The sequence below is a fragment of the Rana temporaria genome, chromosome 4 (genome assembly GCF_905171775.1).
Source record: "Rana temporaria chromosome 4, aRanTem1.1, whole genome shotgun sequence".
In the NCBI taxonomy this organism is placed as follows: domain Eukaryota; kingdom Metazoa; phylum Chordata; class Amphibia; order Anura; family Ranidae; genus Rana; species Rana temporaria.
Window position 1 is genome coordinate 43,763,687 of NC_053492.1, and position 20,691 is coordinate 43,784,377.

The 20,691-nt window shown below is 41.1% G+C and overlaps 1 protein-coding gene across 1 annotated transcript in view; it reads right to left on the reverse strand.

Moving 5' to 3' along the window:
• LOC120935607 (hornerin-like) overlaps positions 1–20,691 on the reverse strand; it is a 332,059-nt gene that overhangs the window by 93,895 nt on the left and 217,473 nt on the right. The window contains exons 40-49 of the mRNA XM_040347655.1: positions 17,688–17,729; positions 16,778–16,819; positions 11,489–11,530; positions 9,810–9,851; positions 7,930–7,971; positions 6,704–6,745; positions 5,026–5,067; positions 3,115–3,156; positions 1,890–1,931; positions 212–253 (exon numbers count right to left, since the gene is read on the reverse strand). Coding sequence (XP_040203589.1) covers positions 212–253; positions 1,890–1,931; positions 3,115–3,156; positions 5,026–5,067; positions 6,704–6,745; positions 7,930–7,971; positions 9,810–9,851; positions 11,489–11,530; positions 16,778–16,819; positions 17,688–17,729 — 420 coding nt within the window. The remainder of the gene's footprint in view (positions 1–211; positions 254–1,889; positions 1,932–3,114; positions 3,157–5,025; positions 5,068–6,703; positions 6,746–7,929; positions 7,972–9,809; positions 9,852–11,488; positions 11,531–16,777; positions 16,820–17,687; positions 17,730–20,691) is intronic.

Genomic DNA, 20,691 nt, shown 5'->3' on the forward strand with positions numbered 1-20,691 from the left:
CCCCCTTCCCAGTCCTGATGTCAGTCAAGGACTAAGCTGATCAAATTCAAACATATTTTAAAAAGAAAAAATGTAAAAAGAGTATTGATTCCTACTTAAAGGAACAAATACATGAGCTACCAAAAACTAGCAGTCAATATCACTTTCACTATCACAATATCACTATCAATATTCTGAATCACTGGCTTTGAAAGGTATGCCAAACACTTACCTTGGTTGCCTGTGGGGTAACTAGAACTATTACCCTGGGAGTCTGGAAGACAATAAGAAAATGCTGTTATAAGCAACATGTGTATTTATATTATTTACCTACCTAAAAGTGTAAAAACTATGAAGGTTTTCATTCGTCCAGGTCAGTGCAGGAGTGAGTTCCTCTGGCACTTAAGGTGAAGATGTCATAGTGCACCCCAACCCCCTATCCCCACAAGTTTTTTAATTTCACAATACAAAAACAAACAAATACAAATAAGTAGTTTTAGGCTACCCACACAAGGGAGTTTGTGTGTGGCCAGGGACTGCTGCCAGCAAGAATCAGTAGATTTCTGCTGGCAGTTGTAAATGCTGTTGCACACATTGTTTACTTTACTTTTACTTAAACAGTTTGTACTTTTTTTAACTCCACAGGTTAATAAAAAAAATAATTAGGATTACCTACAAATTAGTTGCAGCAGGAGCAAATAGATCTTCGATGCAGAGCCGGCGCCTGTCACTGATGCCCCCCATTCCCCCTCCCCGCAGTGCAGGAGGTAAGTTTGGTCCCTCCTCTGCCTCCACCCCATCCTGGTCCAGGTTATGATATAGCTAGTAGCAGTTAAACTGGACTTGTTTGGTAATGTTGAAGATGGTTCACCACTCACTCAAGTGGCTTTCCTAGTTCTAATGATTAAGGAACTGCTTGGATGGGTTGTAAAACATCTTCAAGTATTTCAGAACTTCTGCAATCTGTTATAACTTAAAGGTAAGATTAGCCTTCAAATATAATGATTGGAGCTCCGTATTCCCGCCTATATTACCTCTATCCCATTGTTCTATAGTAACACAGCACAGATACAAATTGGCGATTGATCTCCCCACCACATTAGAAGTAGCAAGTTACTTCTAAACTAGTACAAATAACTCATTGAGGGATCAGATTTTTAAGGCACCGCAAAAGATGTATTCATAGAGTAAAATATATCAAATTTATTAAGCGAATGTTAAAAAAGAACCTGAACGTTCCATTTTATAAAACTCACCATGTAAAATAGAATATCACATGATAATCATCAGTTATCAATCCACTAGAGGTGAGCCACGGGATCCCCAATTGATGAATGTTACCCCAATGTGTTCAAATTTAAGTTGAACCGCGTTGGTTGGTATTCACAGATTTGAGACTCAGCAGGTCCCCTCTAGAGGATTGATGACTTTGATGATAATCATATGATCTTTGATTTTACATTGTGTGTTTGATGTTATGGAACCTCCGGGTTCTTTTTTAAATTTTGCACAATAAAATTGATGTATTTTACTCTATAAATATATCTTTTGGTTGTGCCATAAAAATAACTATAATGACGGATGGGATTTTAAAGGCACCACAAAAGATTTATTCATAGAGTAAAATACATGAATTTTACTTTGCAGCATTTAAAAAAAGAACCCGAAGGTTCCATTACATAAAACTCACAATGTAAAATAGACTATCACATGATTATCATCAAAGTCATCAATCCGTTAGAGGTGACCCGTGGAATCCTTAATTAATGAACGCTATCCAATGGGTACAAATTTAAGTTTGAAGACGTTGGGTGGTATTCACAGATTTGAGGAAAAATACATGAGCTGCGAAGTACTAGCAGTCAATATTTTCTGAATCACTGACTTTGAAAAGTATGCAGAACACTTACTTTGTTGGTTTGTGTCGACATCAGAACCAGAACCCTGGGAACCTGGAACACATTAAGAAAATGTTGTTATAAGCAACATGTTTATTTATATATCTTACCTACATAAAAGTGTAAAAACTATGAAGGTTTTCATTTGCTTAGTTCAGTGCAAGAATACGTTCCTCTGGCACTTAAGGTGAGGATATCATAGAGCACCCCAACCCCCTATCCCCACAAGTTTTTTAATTTCATGATACAAAAACAAACAAATACAAATAAATAGTTTTAGGCTACCTACACAAGGGAGTTTGTATTTGGCCAGGGACTGCTGCCAGCAAGAATCATTAGATTTCTGCTGGCAGCTGTAAATGTTGTTGCACACATTGTTTACTTTTACTTAAACAGTTTGTACTTTTTTTTAACTCCACGGATTAATAAAAAAATGAAATAGGATTATCTACAAATTAGTTGCAGCAGGAGCAAATCGATTTTTGATGTAGAGCCAGCGGCTGTCACTGATGCCCCCCTCCCAGCAGTGCAGTAGGTAAGTTTGGTCCCTCCTCTGCCTCCGCCCCATCCTGGCCCAGGTGATGATATAGCTAGTAGCAGTTCAACTCAACTTTTTTGGTAATGCTGAAGATGGTTCACCACTCACTCAAGTGGCTTTCCTAGTTCTAATGATTAGAGAAGAGGGAACTGCTTGGATGGGTTGCAAAACATCTTCAAGTATTTCAGAACTTCTACAATCTGTTATCACGTAAAGGCAAGATCGCAAGATTAGCCTTCAAGTATAATGATTGTAGCTCTGTATTCCCATCTGTATTACCTCTATCCCATTGTTCTATAGTACCACAGCATAGATACAAATTGGCGATTGATCTCCCACCACATAAGAAATAGCAAGTTTCTTGAAAAATAGTAGAATAAGCTTAATGACGGATGGGATTTTTAAGGCATCGCAAAAGATTTATTCATAGAGTAAAATACATCAATTGTATTTTGCAAAATTTAAAAAAGAACCCGAAGGTTCTATTACATAAAACTCACAATGTAAAATATACTATCATATGATTATCATGAAAGTCATCATTCCGTTAGAGGTGACCCGCGGAATCCCTAATTAATGAATGCTACCCCAATGTGTTCAAATTGAAGTTGAACCACGTTGGGTGGTATTCACAGATGTGAGACTCAGCGGGTCCCCTCTAGTGGATTGATGACTTTGAAAAGTATGCAGAACACTTACTTTCTTGGTTTGTGTTGGCATCAGAACCAGAAAGTGGGGAACCTGGAACACATTAAGAAAATGTTGTTATTAGCAACATGTGTATTTATATATTTTACCTACATAAAAGTGTAAAAACTATGAAGGTTTTCATTTGTTCAGTTCAGTGCAAGAATAAGTTCCTCTGGCACTTAAGGTGAAGATGTCATAGTGCAGCCAAACCCCCTATCCCCACAAGGTTTTTCATTTTACGATACAAAAACAAACAAATACAAATAAGTCGTTTTAGGCTTCCTATACAAGGGAGTTTGTGTGTGGCCAGGGACTGCTGCCAGCAAGAATCAGTAGATTTCTGCTGGCAGTTGTAAATGCTGTTGCACACATTGTTTACTTTACTTTTACTTAAACAGTTTGTACTTTTTTTAACTCCACGGGTTAATAAAAAAGTGAATTAGGATTATCTACAAATTAGTTGCAGCAGGAGCAAATTGATCTTTGATGCAGAGCCAGCGCCTGTCACTGATGCCCCCCATTCCCCCTCCCCGCAGTGCAGTAGGCAAGTTTGGTCCCTCCTCTGCCTCCGCCTCATCCTGGTCCAGGTTATGATATAGCTAGTAGCAGTTCAACTGGACTTGTTCGGTAATGTTAAAGACGGTTCACCACTCATTAAAGTGGCTTTCCAAGTTCTAATGATCAGGGAACTGTTTAGATGGGTTGTAAAACATCTTCAAGTATTTCAGAACTTCTGCAATCTGTTATAACTTAAAGGTAAGATCGCAAGATTAGCCTTCAAGTATAATGATTGGAGCTCTGTTCTCCCGCTTAAATTACCTATATCCCATTGTTCTATAGTAACACAGCACAGATAAAAATTGGCGATTGATCTCCCCACCACATTAGAAGTAGGAAGTTACTTCTAAACTAGTACAAATAACTCAATGAGGGATCGGATTTTTAAGGCACAGCAAAAGATTTATTCATAGAGTAAAATACATCAAATTTATTCTGCAAATGTTAAAAAAGAACCCGAACGTTCCATTACATAAAACTCATCATGTAAAATAGAATATCACATGATTATCATCAGTCATCAATCCACAAGAGGTGAGCCGCGGGATCCCTAATTGATGAATGTTACCCCAATGTGTTCAAATTGAAGTTGAACCGCGTTGGTTGATATTCACAGATTTGAGACTCAGCGGGTCCCCTCTAGTGGATTGATGACTTTGAAGATAATCATATGGTCTTTGATTTTACATTGTGTGTTTCATGTTATGAAACCTCTGGGTTCTTTTTTAAATTTTGCACAATAAAATTGATGTATTTTACTCTATAAATATATCTTTTAGTTGTGCCTTAAAAATAACTTTATTGCATTAGAATTGTGACACCTTAAAAACTAAATTGCATGGCTGATACATTTAGGATACTTCCAACCTTAAAGTGGTGAAATGGCTGTAATAAGGTTTTTTTGGCTTATTATTATTTAGAGGGGATCGGTTCCTCCATATGCCATTGCCCTTCCTATCCTGGTTTACAGGGGGAGCATGGGTCCATATGCCCCTGGAGCCTGGGGCCAGGTTGTGATTGCAACCACTGCAACTCCTGTAGCAACATCCCTGTCACCTGCCATACACAAGAAGGAAAAGTCTCCATTTTAAACACCTCCAACATTTCTAGGGGTGCCAGAGCCTCTGCATTCCAGAAGTAGACCCAGCCGCCCCCCTTCCCAGTCCTGATGTCAGTCAAGGACTAAGCTGATCAAATTCAAACATATTTTAAAAAGAAAAAATGTAAAAACAGTATTGATTCCTACTTAAAGGAACAAATACATGAGCTACCAAAAACTAGCAGTCAATATCACTTTCACTATCACAATATCACTATCAATATTCTGAATCACTGGCTTTGAAAGGTATGCCAAACACTTACCTTGGTTGCCTGTGGGGTAACTAGAACTATTACCCTGGGAGTCTGGAAGACAATAAGAAAATGCTGTTATAAGCAACATGTGTATTTATATTATTTACCTACCTAAAAGTGTAAAAACTATGAAGGTTTTCATTCGTCCAGGTCAGTGCAGGAGTGAGTTCCTCTGGCACTTAAGGTGAAGATGTCATAGTGCACCCCAACCCCCTATCCCCACAAGTTTTTTAATTTCACAATACAAAAACAAACAAATACAAATAAGTAGTTTTAGGCTACCCACACAAGGGAGTTTGTGTGTGGCCAGGGACTGCTGCCAGCAAGAATCAGTAGATTTCTGCTGGCAGTTGTAAATGCTGTTGCACACATTGTTTACTTTACTTTTACTTAAACAGTTTGTACTTTTTTTAACTCCACAGGTTAATAAAAAAAATAATTAGGATTACCTACAAATTAGTTGCAGCAGGAGCAAATAGATCTTCGATGCAGAGCCGGCGCCTGTCACTGATGCCCACCATTCCCCCTCCCCGCAGTGCAGGAGGTAAGTTTGGTCCCTCCTCTGCCTCCACCCCATCCTGGTCCAGGTTATGATATAGCTAGTAGCAGTTAAACTGGACTTGTTTGGTAATGTTGAAGATGGTTCACCACTCACTCAAGTGGCTTTCCTAGTTCTAATGATTAAGGAACTGCTTGGATGGGTTGTAAAACATCTTCAAGTATTTCAGAACTTCTGCAATCTGTTATAACTTAAAGGTAAGATTAGCCTTCAAATATAATGATTGGAGCTCCGTATTCCCGCCTATATCACCTCTATCCCATTGTTCTATAGTAACACAGCACAGATACAAATTGGCGATTGATCTCCCCACCACATTAGAAGTAGCAAGTTACTTCTAAACTAGTACAAATAACTCATTGAGGGATCAGATTTTTAAGGCACCGCAAAAGATGTATTCATAGAGTAAAATATATCAAATTTATTAAGCGAATGTTAAAAAAGAACCTGAACGTTCCATTTTATAAAACTCACCATGTAAAATAGAATATCACATGATAATCATCAGTTATCAATCCACTAGAGGTGAGCCACGGGATCCCCAATTGATGAATGTTACCCCAATGTGTTCAAATTGAAGTTGAACCGCGTTGGTTGGTATTCACAGATTTGAGACTCAGCAGGTCCCCTCTAGATGATTGATGACTTTGATGATAATCATATGATCTTTGATTTTACATTGTGTGTTTGATGTTATGGAACCTCCGGGTTCTTTTTTAAATTTTGCACAATAAAATTGATGTATTTTACTCTATAAATATATCTTTTGGTTGTGCCATAAAAATAACTATAATGACGGATGGGATTTTAAAGGCACCACAAAAGATTTATTCATAGAGTAAAATACATGAATTTTACTTTGCAGCATTTAAAAAAGAACCCGAAGGTTCCATTACATAAAACTCACAATGTAAAATAGACTATCACATGATTATCATCAAAGTCATCAATCCGTTAGAGGTGACCCGCGGAATCCTTAATTAATGAACGCTACCCCAATGGGTACAAATTGAAGTTTGAAGACGTTGGGTGGTATTCACAGATTTGAGGAAAAATACATGAGCTGCGAAGTACTAGCAGTCAATATTTTCTGAATCACTGACTTTGAAAAGTATGCAGAACACTTACTTTGTTGGTTTGTGTCGACATCAGAACCAGAACCCTGGGAACCTGGAACACATTAAGAAAATGTTGTTATAAGCAACATGTTTATTTATATATCTTACCTACATAAAAGTGTAAAAACTATGAAGGTTTTCATTTGTTTAGTTCAGTGCAAGAATACGTTCCTCTGGCACTTAAGGTGAGGATATCATAGAGCACCCCAACCCCCTATCCCCACAAGTTTTTTAATTTCATGATACAAAAACAAACAAATACAAATAAATAGTTTTAGGCTACCTACACAAGGGAGTTTGTATTTGGCCAGGGACTGCTGCCAGCAAGAATCATTAGATTTCTGCTGGCAGCTGTAAATGTTGTTGCACACATTGTTTACTTTTACTTAAACAGTTTGTACTTTTTTTAACTCCACGGATTAATAAAAAAATGAAATAGGATTATCTACAAATTAGTTGCAGCAGGAGCAAATCGATTTTTGATGTAGAGCCAGCGGCTGTCACTGATGTCCCCCCTCCCAGCAGTGCAGTAGGTAAGTTTGGTCCCTCCTCTGCCTCCGCCCCATCCTGGCCCAGGTGATGATATAGCTAGTAACAGTTCAACTCAACTTTTTTGGTAATGCTGAAGATGGTTCACCACTCACTCAAGTGGCTTTCCTAGTTCTAATGATTAGAGAAGAGGGAACTGCTTGGATGGGTTGCAAAACATCTTCAAGTATTTCAGAACTTCTACAATCTGTTATCACGTAAAGGCAAGATCGCAAGATTAGCCTTCAAGTATAATGATTGTAGCTCCGTATTCCCATCTGTATTACCTCTATCCCATTGTTCTATAGTACCACAGCATAGATACAAATTGGCGATTGATCTCCCCACCACATAAGAAATAACAAGTTTCTTGAAAAATAGTAGAATAAGCTTAATGACCGATGGGATTTTTAAGGCATCGCAAAAGATTTATTCATAGAGTAAAATACATCAATTGTATTTTGCAAAATTTAAAAAAGAACCCGAAGGTTCTATTACATAAAACTCACAATGTAAAATATACTATCACATGATTATCATGAAAGTCATCATTCCGTTAGAGGTGACCCGCAGAATCCCTAATTAATGAATGCTACCCCAATGTGTTCAAATTGAAGTTGAACCACGTTGGGTGGTATTCACAGATGTGAGACTCAGCGGGTCCCCTCTAGTGGATTGATGACTTTAAAAAGTATGCAGAACACTTACTTTCTTGGTTTGTGTTGGCATCAGAACCAGAAGGTGGGGAACCTGGAACACATTAAGAAAATGTTGTTATAAGCAACATGTGTATTTATATATTTTACCTACATAAAAGTGTAAAAACTATGAAGGTTTTCATTTGTTCAGTTCAGTGCAAGAATAAGTTCCTCTGGCACTTAAGGTGAAGATGTCATAGTGCAGCCAAACCCCCTATCCCCACAAGGTTTTTCATTTTACGATACAAAAACAAACAAATACAAATAAGTCGTTTTAGGCTTCCTATACAAGGGAGTTTGTGTGTGGCCAGGGACTGCTGCCAGCAAGAATCAGTAGATTTCTGCTGGCAGTTGTAAATGCTGTTGCACACATTGTTTACTTTACTTTTACTTAAACAGTTTGTACTTTTTTTAACTCCACGGGTTAATAAAAAAGTGAATTAGGATTATCTACAAAGTAGTTGCAGCTGGAGCAAATTGATCTTTGATGCAGAGCCAGCGCCTGTCACTGATGCCCCCCATTCCCCCTCCCCGCAGTGCAGTAGGCAAGTTTGGTCCCTCCTCTGCCTCCGCCTCATCCTGGTCCAGGTTATGATATAGCTAGCAGCAGTTCAACTGGACTTGTTCGGTAATGTTAAAGACGGTTCACCACTCATTCAAGTGGCTTTCCAAGTTCTAATGATTAGGGAACTGTTTAGATGGGTTGTAAAACATCTTCAAGTATTTCAGAACTTCTGCAATCTGTTATAACTTAAAGGTAAGATCGCAAGATTAGCCTTCAAGTATAATGATTGGAGCTCCGTATTCCCGCTTAAATTACCTATATCCCATTGTTCTATAGTAACACAGCACAGATACAAATTGGCGATTGATCTCCCCACCACATTAGAAGTAGCAAGTTACTTCTAAACTAGTACAAATAACTCAATGAGGGATCGGATTTTTAAGGCACTGCAAAAGATTTATTCATAGAGTAAAATACATCAAATTTATTCTGCAAATGTTAAAAAAGAACCCGAACGTTCCATTACATAAAACTCATCATGTAAAATAGAATATCACATGATTATCATCAGTCATCAATCCACTAGAGGTGAACCGCGGGATCCCTAATTGATGAATGTTACCCCAATGTGTTCAAATTGAAGTTGAACCGCGTTGGTTGATATTCACAGATTTGAGACTCAGCGGGTCCCCTCTAGTGGATTGATGACTTTGAAGATAATCATATGGTCTTTGATTTTACATTGTGTGTTTCATGTTATGAAACCTCTGGGTTCTTTTTTAAATTTTGCACAATAAAATTGATGTATTTTACTCTATAAATATATCTTTTAGTTGTGCCTTAAAAATAACTTTATTGCATTAGAATTGTGACACCTTAAAAACTAAATTGCATGGCTGATACATTTAGGTTACTTCCAAACTTAAAGTGGTGAAATGGCTGTAATAAGGTTTTTTAGGCTTATTATTATTTAGAGGGGATCGGTTCCTCCATATGCCATTGCCCTTCCTATCCTGGTTTACAGGGGAGCATGGGTCCATATGCCCCTGGAGCCTGGGGCCAGGTTGTGATTGCAACCACTGCAACTCCTGTAGCAACACCCCTGTCACCTGCCATACACAAGAAGGAAAAGTCTCCATTTTAAACACCTCCAACATTTCTAGGGGTGCCAGAGCCTCTGCATTCCAGAAGTAGACCCAGCCGCCCCCCTTCCCAGTCCTGATGTCAGTCAAGGACTAAGCTGATCAAATTCAAACATATTTTAAAAAGAAAAAATTTAAAAACAGTATTGATTCCTACTTAAAGGAAAAAATACATGAGCTACCAAAAACTAGCAGTCAATATTTTCTGAATCACTGGCTTTGAAAGGTATGCCAAACACTTACCTTTGTTGCCTGTGGGGTAACTAGAACTATTACCCTGGGAGTCTTGAAGACAATAAGAAAATGTTGTTATAAGCAACATGTGTATTTATATTATTTACCTACATAAAAGTGTAAAAACTATGAAGGTTTTCATTCGTCCAGGTCAGTGCAGGAGTGAGTTCCTCTGGCACTTAAGGTGAAGATGTCATAGTGCACCCCAACCCCCTATCCCTACAAGTTTTTTAATTTCACAATACAAAAACAAACAAATACAAATAAGTAGTTTTAGGCTACCCACACAAGGGAGTTTGTGTGTGGCCAGGGACTGCTGCCAGCAAGAATCAGTAGATTTCTGCTGGCAGTTGTAAATGCTGTTGCACACATTGTTTACTTTACTTTTACTTAAACAGTTTGTACTTTTTTTAACTCCACGGATTAATAAAACATTTTTTTTAGGATTATCTACAAATTAGTTGCAGCAAATAGATCTTTGATGCAAAGCCAGCGGCTGTCACTGATTCCACCTCCCAGCAGTACAGGAGGTAAGTTTGGTCCCTCCTCTGCCTCCACCCCATCCTGGTCCAGGTTATGATATAGCTAGTAGCAGTTCAACTGGACTTGTTCAATAATGTTGAAGATGGTTTACCACTCACTTAAGTGGCTTTCCTAGTTCTAATGATTAGAGAAGAGGGAACTGCTTGGATGGGTTGCAAAACATTTTCAAGTATTTCAGAACTTCTGCAATCTGTTATAACTTAAAGGTAAGATCGCAAGATTAGCCTTCAAGTGTAATGATTGGATCTCTGTATTCCCGCCTCTATTACCTCTATCCCATTGTTCGATAGTAACACAGCATAGATACAAATTGGCAATTGATCTCCCCACCACATTAGAAGTAGCAAGTTACTTCTAAACTAGTACAAATAACTCATTGAGGGATCAGATTTTTAAGGCACCGCAAAAGATGTATTCATAGAGTAAAATATATCAAATTTATTAAGCGAATGTTAAAAAAGAACCTGAACGTTCCATTTTATAAAACTCACCATGTAAAATAGAATATCACATGATAATCATCAGTTATCAATCCACTAGAGGTGAGCCACGGGATCCCCAATTGATGAATGTTACCCCAATGTGTTCAAATTGAAGTTGAACCGCGTTGGTTAGTATTCACAGATTTGAGACTCAGCAGGTCCCCTCTAGAGGATTGATGACTTTGATGATAATCATATGATCTTTGATTTTACATTGTGTGTTTGATGTTATGGAACCTCCGGGTTCTTTTTAAAATTTTGCACAATAAAATTGATGTATTTTACTCTATAAATATATCTTTTGGTTGTGCCTTAAAAATAACTATAATGACGGATGGGATTTTAAAGGCACCACAAAAGATTTATTCATAGAGTAAAATACATGAATTTTACTTTGCAGCATTTAAAAAAGAACCCAAAGGTTCCATTACATAAAACTCACAATGTAAAATAGACTATCACATGATTATCATCAAAGTCATCAATCCGTTAGAGGTGACCCGCGGAATCCTTAATTAATGAACGCTACCCTAATGGGTACAAATTGAAGTTTAAAGACGTTGGGTGGTATTCACAGATTTGAGGAAAAATACATGAGCTGCAAAATACTAGCAGTCAATATTTTCTGAATCACTGACTTTGAAAAGTATGCAGAACACTTACTTTGTTGGTTTGTGTCGACATCAGAACCAGAAGCCTGGGAACCTGGAACACATTAAGAAAATGTTGTTATAAGCAACATGTGTATTTATATATTTTACCTACATAAAAGTGTAAAAACTATGAAGGTTTTCATTTGTTTAGTTCAGTGCAAGAATACGTTCCTCTGGCACTTAAGGTGAGGATATCATAGAGCACCCCAACCCCCTATCCCCACAAGTTTTTTTAATTTCATGATACAAAAACAAACAAATACAAATAAATAGTTTTAGGCTACCTACACAAGGGAGTTTGTATTTGGCCAGGGACTGCTGCCAGCAAGAATCATTAGATTTCTGCTGGCAGCTGTAAATGTTGTTGCACACATTGTTTACTTTTTTCTTAAACAGTTTGTACTTTTTTTAACTCCACGGATTAATAAAAAAACGAATTAGGATTATCTACAAATTAGTTGCAGCAGGAGCAAAAAGATTTTCGATGTAGAGCCAGCGACTGTCACTTATACCCCCCTCCACCTCCCCACAGTGCAGTAAGGTATGTTTGGTCCCTCCTCTGCCTCCACCCCATCCTGGTCCAGGTTATGATATAGCTGGTAACCGTTCAACTGAACTTGTTTGTTTGTTAATGCTGAAGATGGTTCACCACTCACTCAAGTGGCTTTCCTAGATCTAATGATTAGAGAAGAGGGAACTGCTTGGATGGGTTGTAAAATATCTTCAAGTATTTCATAACTTCTGCAATCTGTTATAACTTAAAGGTAAGATTGCAAGATTAGCCTTAAAGTATAATGATTGTAGCTCCGTTTTCACGCCGATATTACATCTATCCCATTGTTTTATAGAAACACAGCATAGATACAAATTGGCGATTGATCTCCCCACCACATAAGAAGTAGCAAGTTACTTCTAAACTAGTACAAATAACTCAATGAGGGATCGGTTTTTTAAAGGCACCGCAAAAGATTTATTCATAGAGTAAAATACATCAAATTTATTCTGCAAATGTTAAAAAAGAACCCGAACGTTCCATTACATAAAACTCACCAGGTAAAATAGAATATCACTGTGGAGGTGGAGAAATCCCCAAGTCCGAGCCTATACGTGCCTCTCAGCGTCCCACAAGACGTTCTCCCGCATTGATCTGGTATATGCGGGAGGCCCTGTCATGCCGAGGGTCCAGGATATTCGCATACTGCCTAGGGGGATCTCGGACCAATGCGCCTTTGCTCCTGGTTCTGGATCGCTCTCTGGGTTTGTTGCCTAACTTGTGGAGGTTGTCGAGATACTGGATATCAGATGCTGAGGTGGAGGGACAGTTTGGAAATGAGCTGACAGGCTATTGGGCAGCCAATGCTGACTCTGCTGCGACGGAGACGGTGTGGGACGCCTTCAAGGCTGCAACACGGGGTCACTACCAGACCATTATCGCCAGGGTTCACAGAGAGCGTAGGGCGGACCTGACCAGAGTAGAAAGGGAGGCATCGCTAAGGGAGGCAACGTATGTTAGGACAAGGGATCCCCAGCACTACACACAACTACAGGCCCTAACTAAAGAGGTCCTCCGCCTGCGTACTTCGCTCACGCAGAAGAAACTGCTGGCTCAATCTCACAGGATTTTTGAACAGGGGGAGAGGTCGGGGCGACTTCTAGCATGGCTCTCAAAGGAACAAACGGGGGGCTTCAGCATCTCGCAGATACAGAACTCAGCTGGGGATGCGGTACACTCCCCGACTGAGATCAATCTTTGCTTTGCTGAATTTTATCAGGCTCTATACACCTCCAGGGTGGATTATGGGGAGGAAGACCTGACTCGCTACTTGGCTGATGTCGACCTCCCGGTCCTCACGTCTACGTACCGAGATCGGTTAGATTCCCCCATTACGGTAAAGGAGATCATCCTGGCTCTGAAGTCTATGCAACCTGGCAAGACACCGGGGCCTGATGGTGTCCCTGTGGAGTTCTACAAGCATTATGCTACTGAACTGGCCCCTAGGCTACAGGTGGTGTTTGCCTCATCAAGGGAATCCGGGGGACTTCCTGACACCATGAAAGAGGCGGTCATTATTGTGATTCCCAAGCCCGGAAAGGACCCGTTGTACTGCTCCTCATACCGCCCCATCTCCCTCCTTAATGTAGATGCAAAAATACTGGCCAAGGTGCTCGCCATTAGGTTAAATACGGTCATAGCGGCTTTAATCCACCCGGACCAGACTGGGTTCATGCCGGGCAGGGGCACAGATATTAACATTAGGCGGCTTCTTACCCACGTGGACAGAGCGGACGGGGAGTCAACTGGAGTGGTGGCCTCACTCGACGCGGAGAAGGCCTTTGACTCTGTCGAGTGGGACTACCTTTGGAAGGTTCTCCAGGGATTTGGGTTCAGCCCGGGTTTCATACAATGGGTGAGTATGCTATATGCTGGCCCGGTAGCCAGAATTCGTACCAATGGCTGCATCTCGGAGGCTTTCCCATTATCCCAGGGCACGCGGCAAGGCTGTCCGCTTTTCCCGGGCCTATTTTCACTTGCACTGGAACCGCTGGCCATTCAGCTTAGGGCCGAGGAGGGGGTGCGTGGGATCCGTGTGGGCACGCGGGAGGAGAAATTGTCTCTGTATGCGGACGACACCTTGTTGTACCTGGAGGATGCCTCGTCCTCGCTGCGGATGGCGTTGAGGATGTTTGATCAATTTGGGTGTTACTCTGGGATTCGTATAAATTGGGACAAATCGGTCCTTTTTCCGCTTGGTCCTAATTTCCAGAGACCTCCGGTAGCCAACCCACTCAGGTGGGTGGATGAGTTCACCTACCTGGGTGTTAAGATCACAAGCAGAGTTGAAGACTATGTGGGAAATAATATACAGCCTCTAGTGTCGCAGCTAGTGTCTAAGTGTGCAGTGTGGCGTTCCCTACCCCTGACACCTGTTGGAAGAGTTAATCTCCTAAAAATGGTTTTTCTACCAAAGTTTCTATACTTTTTCCGGAGCACGCCCTCTCCTCTTCCGCGATCCTTCTTCCGGAGCCTGGAGAGTGTGGCTCTGTCCTTTGTGTGGGCCGGACGGCCCCCCAGGGTGGCGAGGAAAATTTTGTACCTCCCCATGTCGGGTGGGGGACTGGCACTCCCAAACTTCAGGATTTACTATTGGGCCGTGGTATTGGTTACTGTGAGGTGGTGGTTCTCCCAACCGAAACAGAATCCGGCGGTGATGCTGGAGGCGGCTATTCTGGGCTCATACACAGCACTTAGCAACCTGTCGTTCAGAGGCCTTAGAGCTAGCCCCTCCATGACCACGCTCATGCGTACCACGGTGAAAGTTTGGCAGGAAGCAAGAGCGATATATAGACAGCCGAATCGGGTCTCCCCGCACGCTCCCCTATGGGGTAACCCTATGCTGCCCCACCTTGATAGCATCCCCAACCCAGCTATATGGGCCAAAAAGGGAATCATTAAGATTAGACACATAGTCTCAGAGGGTAAGCTACGGACATTTCAAGAGCTGCGTGGCAGTTACTCCTTGCCGGCCTCCTTCCAGTTCCGATATTGGCAGTTGCATCATGCCTTTAGGGCACAGTTTCCTGAACCCCCGACCGTGGAGTCAGACTCCATAGAACATCTTCTGATCTCGGACGTCATGGGGCGTCCTCTCTCCTCTCTGTATCTCTACCTCACGGTGGGTCATGATGCCAAGATCACTAAAATATGGGATAGATGGAGGGAGGACATCCCGTCTCTGGGGGAGGAGGAGTGGGAGGACTGTCTTACTGTATATATTCCCTCTCTGATTGCCGCCAGAGATAGATTCGCGCAGCTTAAGTTTCTACACAGGACCTACTATACCCCACAGAGGCTGGCACGAGTGTATCCCCAGAAAGATCCCCATTGCCCGAGGTGCAGACAGGAGGTAGGAACCTTTTGGCATATGGTCTGGTCCTGTCCCAGACTTCAGCCCTATTGGGCTGCCGTGGCCTCCACTCTCGGGGATATCTACGGGATTGAGATACAGCCTGACCCGAAAATTCTACTGTTGAGTTATATGGGAGATGTGGAGGGAGATAGGTACTGCAAGTTGTGCTTAACGTTCTCCTTATACGGGAGATTATGCTTAAATGGAAATCCGAGGACCCTCCTACTCATGAATCCTGGCGGAGATCGGTGACCTCAGTGCTCCCACTGTATAAGCTGACTTATGAAAGCAGGCAGTGTCCGGGGAAGTATGACAAGGTGTGGTCTGCCTGGTCTGACGCCTGTGCAATTTTTGACCCCCCTCCTGCCTGATGTATTATTGATGGAGTTGGTGTGGTGCCCGTCCTCCCCCTCTCCTGACCCCCCTTTGAGCCCCCACATTTACATCCTTTTTCTTGACTGGATCTGTATCCCCTGGAATGCTTTCCTTGGACCCGGTCCCCTCCCTGCCCCCCCCAGGATTTCCATTGTGCATATTAACCTGTATACCAAGGGGGCTGATGGGGGTGGAGGGGTTGCCGGGCTGTGGTGTATCACTGGATGATTGATAGAGCTACCATCCTAGTTGATGTTCGGGTCGGGTCTCCCCGCCCAACCGTGAACGTTCTGAATGTATCTTGCTGTGCTGATATGTTTTGTAACTTGCTTAAACTGTAATGCTGAATTGTCTAATAAAGAGCTTTTTCTGTAAAAAAAATAGAATATCACATGATTATCATCAGTCATCAATCCACTAGAGGATCCCTAATTGATGAATGTTACCCCAATGTGTTCAAATTGAAGTTGAACCGCGTTGGTTGATATTCACAGATTTGAGACTCAGCGGGTCTGCTCTAGCGGATTGATGAATTTGAAGATAATCATATGATCTTTGATTTTACATTGTGTGTTTCAAGTTATGGAACCTCCGGGTTCTTTTTTAAATTTTGCACAATAAAATTGATGTATTTTACTCTATAAATATATCTTTTGGTTGTGCCTTAAAAATAACTATAATGACGGATGGGATTTTTAAGGCACCGCAAAAGATTTATTCATAGAGTAAAATACATCAATTTTTTTTTGCAAAATTTAAAAAATAACCCGAAGGTTCCATTACATAAAACTCACAATGTAAAATAGACTATTGCATGATTATCATCAAAGTCATCAATCCGTTAGAGGTGACCCACGGAATCCCTAATTAAAGAACGCTACCCCAATGGGTTCAAATTGAGGTTTAAAGATGTTGGGTGGTATTCACAGATTTGAGGAAAAAATACATGAGCTGCCAAATACTAGCAGTCAATATTTTCTGAATCAATGACTTTGAAAAGTATGCAGAACACTTACTTTCTTGTTTTGTGTTGGCATCAGAACCAGAAGCCGGGGAACCTGGAACACATTAAGAAAATGTTGTTATAAGCAACATGAGTATTTATATATTTTACCTACATAAAAGTGTAAAAACTATGAAGGTTTACATTTGTTCAGTTAAGTGCAAGAATAAGTTCCTCTGGCACTTAAGGTGATGATATCATAGAGCACCCCAACACCCTCTCCCCACAAGTTTTTTAATTTCATGATACAAAAACAAACAAATACAAATAAGTACAACTGCCAGCAAACATGTAAGTTTGGTCCCTCCTCTGCCTCTGCCCCATCCTGGTCCAGGTGATGATATAGCTAGTAGCAGTTCAACTGAACTTTTTTGGTAATGCTGAAGATGGTTCACCACTCACTCAAGTGGCTTTCCAAGTTCTAATGATTAGAGAAGAGGGAACTGCTTGGATGGGTTGCAAAATATCTTCAAGTATTTCAGAACTTCTACAATCTGTTTATCACGTAAAGGCAAGATCGCAAGATTACCCTTCAAGTATAATGATTGTAGCTCCGTATTCCATCTATATTACCTCTATCCCATTGTTCTATAGTACCACAGCATAGATACAAATTGGCGATTGATCTCCCCACCGCATAAAAAATAGCAAGTTTCTTCCAGAACTAGTAGAATAAGCTTAATGACGGATGGGATTTTTAAGGCACCGCAAAAGATTTATTCATAGAGTAAAATACATCAATTGTATTTTGCAAAATTTAAAAAAGAACTCGAAGGTTCTATTACATGAAACTCACAATGTAAAAAAAACTATCACATGATTATCATCAAAGTCATCATTCCGTTTAAATTGAAGTTTGATTTGAGACTCAGCGGGTCCCCTCTAGTGGATTGATGACTTTGAAAAGTATGCAGAACACTTACTTTCTTGGTTTGTGTTGGCATCAGAACCAGAAGGTGGGGAACCTGGAACACATTAACCACTTGACAACTGGGCACTTAAACCCACTTAATAACCAGACCAATTTTCAGCTTTCGGTGCTCTCACATTTTGAATGACAATAACTAAGTCATACAACACTGTAACCAAATGAAATTTTTGTCCTTTTTTTCCCACAAATAGAGCTTTCTTTTGGTTGTATTTGATCACCTCTGCGGTTTTTATTTTTTTCGCTATAAATGAAAAAAGAACGAAAATTTTGTAAAAAAATGAATTTTTCTTCATTTCTATTATAAAATTTTGCAAAAAATGAATTTTTCTTCATAAATTTGGCCTAAAATGTATACTGCTACATATCTTTGGTTAAAAAAAAAAAATTGGGTTATTATTTAGTCTGGGTGAAAGTTATAGGGTCTACAAGCTATGGTACCAATTACTGAAAATTGATCAATTTGATCACATCTGAAGTACTGACGGCCTTTCTCATTTCTTGAGACCCTAACATGCCAGAAAAGTACAAATACCCCCTAAATGACCCCTTTTTGGAAAGAAGACATTCCAAGGTATTTAGAAAGAGGCATGGTGAGTTTTTTTGAAGTTGTCATTTTTTCCACAATTCTTTGCAAAATCAAGGTTTTTTTTATTTTTTTTTTTTTTCCCACAAAAGTTTCATATTAGCAGGTTATTTCTCACACACAGCATATGCATACCACAAATTACACCCCAAAACACATTCTGCTATTCCTCCCGAGTATGGCAATACCACATGTGTGAGACTTTTACACAGTGTGGCCACATACAGAGGCCCAACATGCAGGGAGCACCATCAGGCGTTCTGGAGCACCCAGACCAGTTCTGACATTCTCTCCTACATGTAAAAATCATCATTTATTTGCTAGACAATTACATTGAACCCCAAAACATTATATATGCTTTTTTAGCAAAGACCCTAGAGAATACAATGGGCGGTCGTTTGCAACTTTTTATCGCGCATGGTATTTGCACAGCAATTTTTCGAACGCATTTTTTTGGGAAATAAAACAGTTTTGTGCTTTTAAAAAAAAAAAACATTAAAGGTTAGCCCAATCTTTTTACATAATAAGAAAGACGAAGTTACGCCGAGGTAAATAGATACCCAACATGTCACCTTCAAGTATTGCACACGCTTGTGGAATGGCGCCAAACTTCGCTACTTAAAAATCCCCATAGGTGACGTTTTAAATGTTTTTTCTGGTTACATGTTTTTAGTTACAGAGAGGTCTGGGGCCAAAATGATTGCTCTCGCTCTAACGTTCGCAGCGATACCCCACATGTGTGGTTTGAACACCGTTTTCATATGTGGGCGGGACTTACGTACACATTCGCTTCTGTATACGAGCACGCGGGAACAGGGGCGCTTTAAATATTTATTTTTTATTTTTATTGTTCATTTTACTTTATTTATTTTAGTTTGACACGTTTTTCCCCAAAAATAAATGTTTTGATCACTTTTATTCCAATTACAAGGAATGGAAACATCCCTTGTAATAGGAATATAGCATGACAGGTCCTCTTTACAGTGAGATATGGGGTCAATAAGACCCCACATCTCACCTCTAGGCTGGGAAGCCTGAAAAAAACAAGAAAAAAAAAACGATCCTGGCTTCGATCGCAGCGGTGAGTCAGAAGAAGCACTGGAGGGGCGAAGGGAGGTGGGGACGTCCCTTTTTGCCTCCCGTAAGAACGATCAAGAGGCGGAACAGCCGCCATGATCGTTCTTTATGGTGTAGAGAATCGCCGCTGAAAAAAAATGATATCTGAATGATGCCTGTAGCTGCAGGCATCATTTTGATATCCCTGCACAAAAGTCAAGGAACTCATATGACGTGGGCGGGAAGTGGTTAAAACACATTTTTTTCCCCAGAGTTATTTTCTGGGTATTGCAGAGTATTGGCCGGGGTATTGCAAAGTATTGGCCGGGGTATTGCAAAGTATTGGTGGGGGGGTATTGCAGAGTATTGGTGCGGGGGTATTGCAGAGTATGGTGCGGGGGTATTGCAGAGTATTGGTGTGGGGGTATTGCAGAGTATTGGTGCGGGGGTATTGCAGAGTATTGTGTGGGGGGTATTGCAGAGTATTGTGTGGGGGGTATTGCAGAGTATTGTGTGGGGGGTATTGCAGAGTATTGTGTGGGGGGTATTGCAGAGTATTGTGTGGGGGGTATTGCAGAGTATGGTGCGGGGGTATTGCAGAGTATTGTGCGGGGGGTATTGCAGAGTATTGTGCGGGGGGTATTGCAGAGTATTGTGCGGGGGGTACTGCAGAGTATTGCGGGGGGTATTGCAGAGTATTGTGCGGGGGTACTGCAGAGTATTGCGCAAGGGGTACTGCAGAGTACTGGCAGGGGGTACTGCAGAGTACTGGCAGGGGGTACTGCAGAGTATTGCGCGGGGGTATTGCAGAGTATTGCGCGGGGGTATTGCAGAGTATTGCGCGGGGGTATTGCAGAGTATTGCGCGGGGGTATTGCAGAGTATTGGTGCGGGGGTATTGCAGTGTATTGTGTGGGGGGTATTGCAGAGTATTGTGCGGGGGTATTGCAGAGTATTGTGCGGGGGTATTGCAGAGTATTGAGCGGGGGTATTGCAGAGTATTGAGCGGGGGTATTGCAGAGTATTGCGCGGGGGTATTGCAGAGTATTGCGCGGGGGTTTTGCAGAGTATTGCGCGGGGGTTTTGCAGAGTATTAATGCAGGGATGGCTGAGCAGGGATGGATGGATCTGTGACTGCAATAGTCACAGATCCATCCCACACTGCTGCTGCCATCCGCGCTCTCCTCTCACACTGTACCGATCGGTACAGCGAGAGGAGGGACGCCGTCAAATGACGCCGGTTTGTTTACATGTGATCGCGCCGTCATTGGACGGCGCGATCACATGGTAAAAGACCGCTGTTGTCGGTCAGTTACCGTGATCTGTGTAGACCCGGCGCGCACAGAATTTTCTGTGTG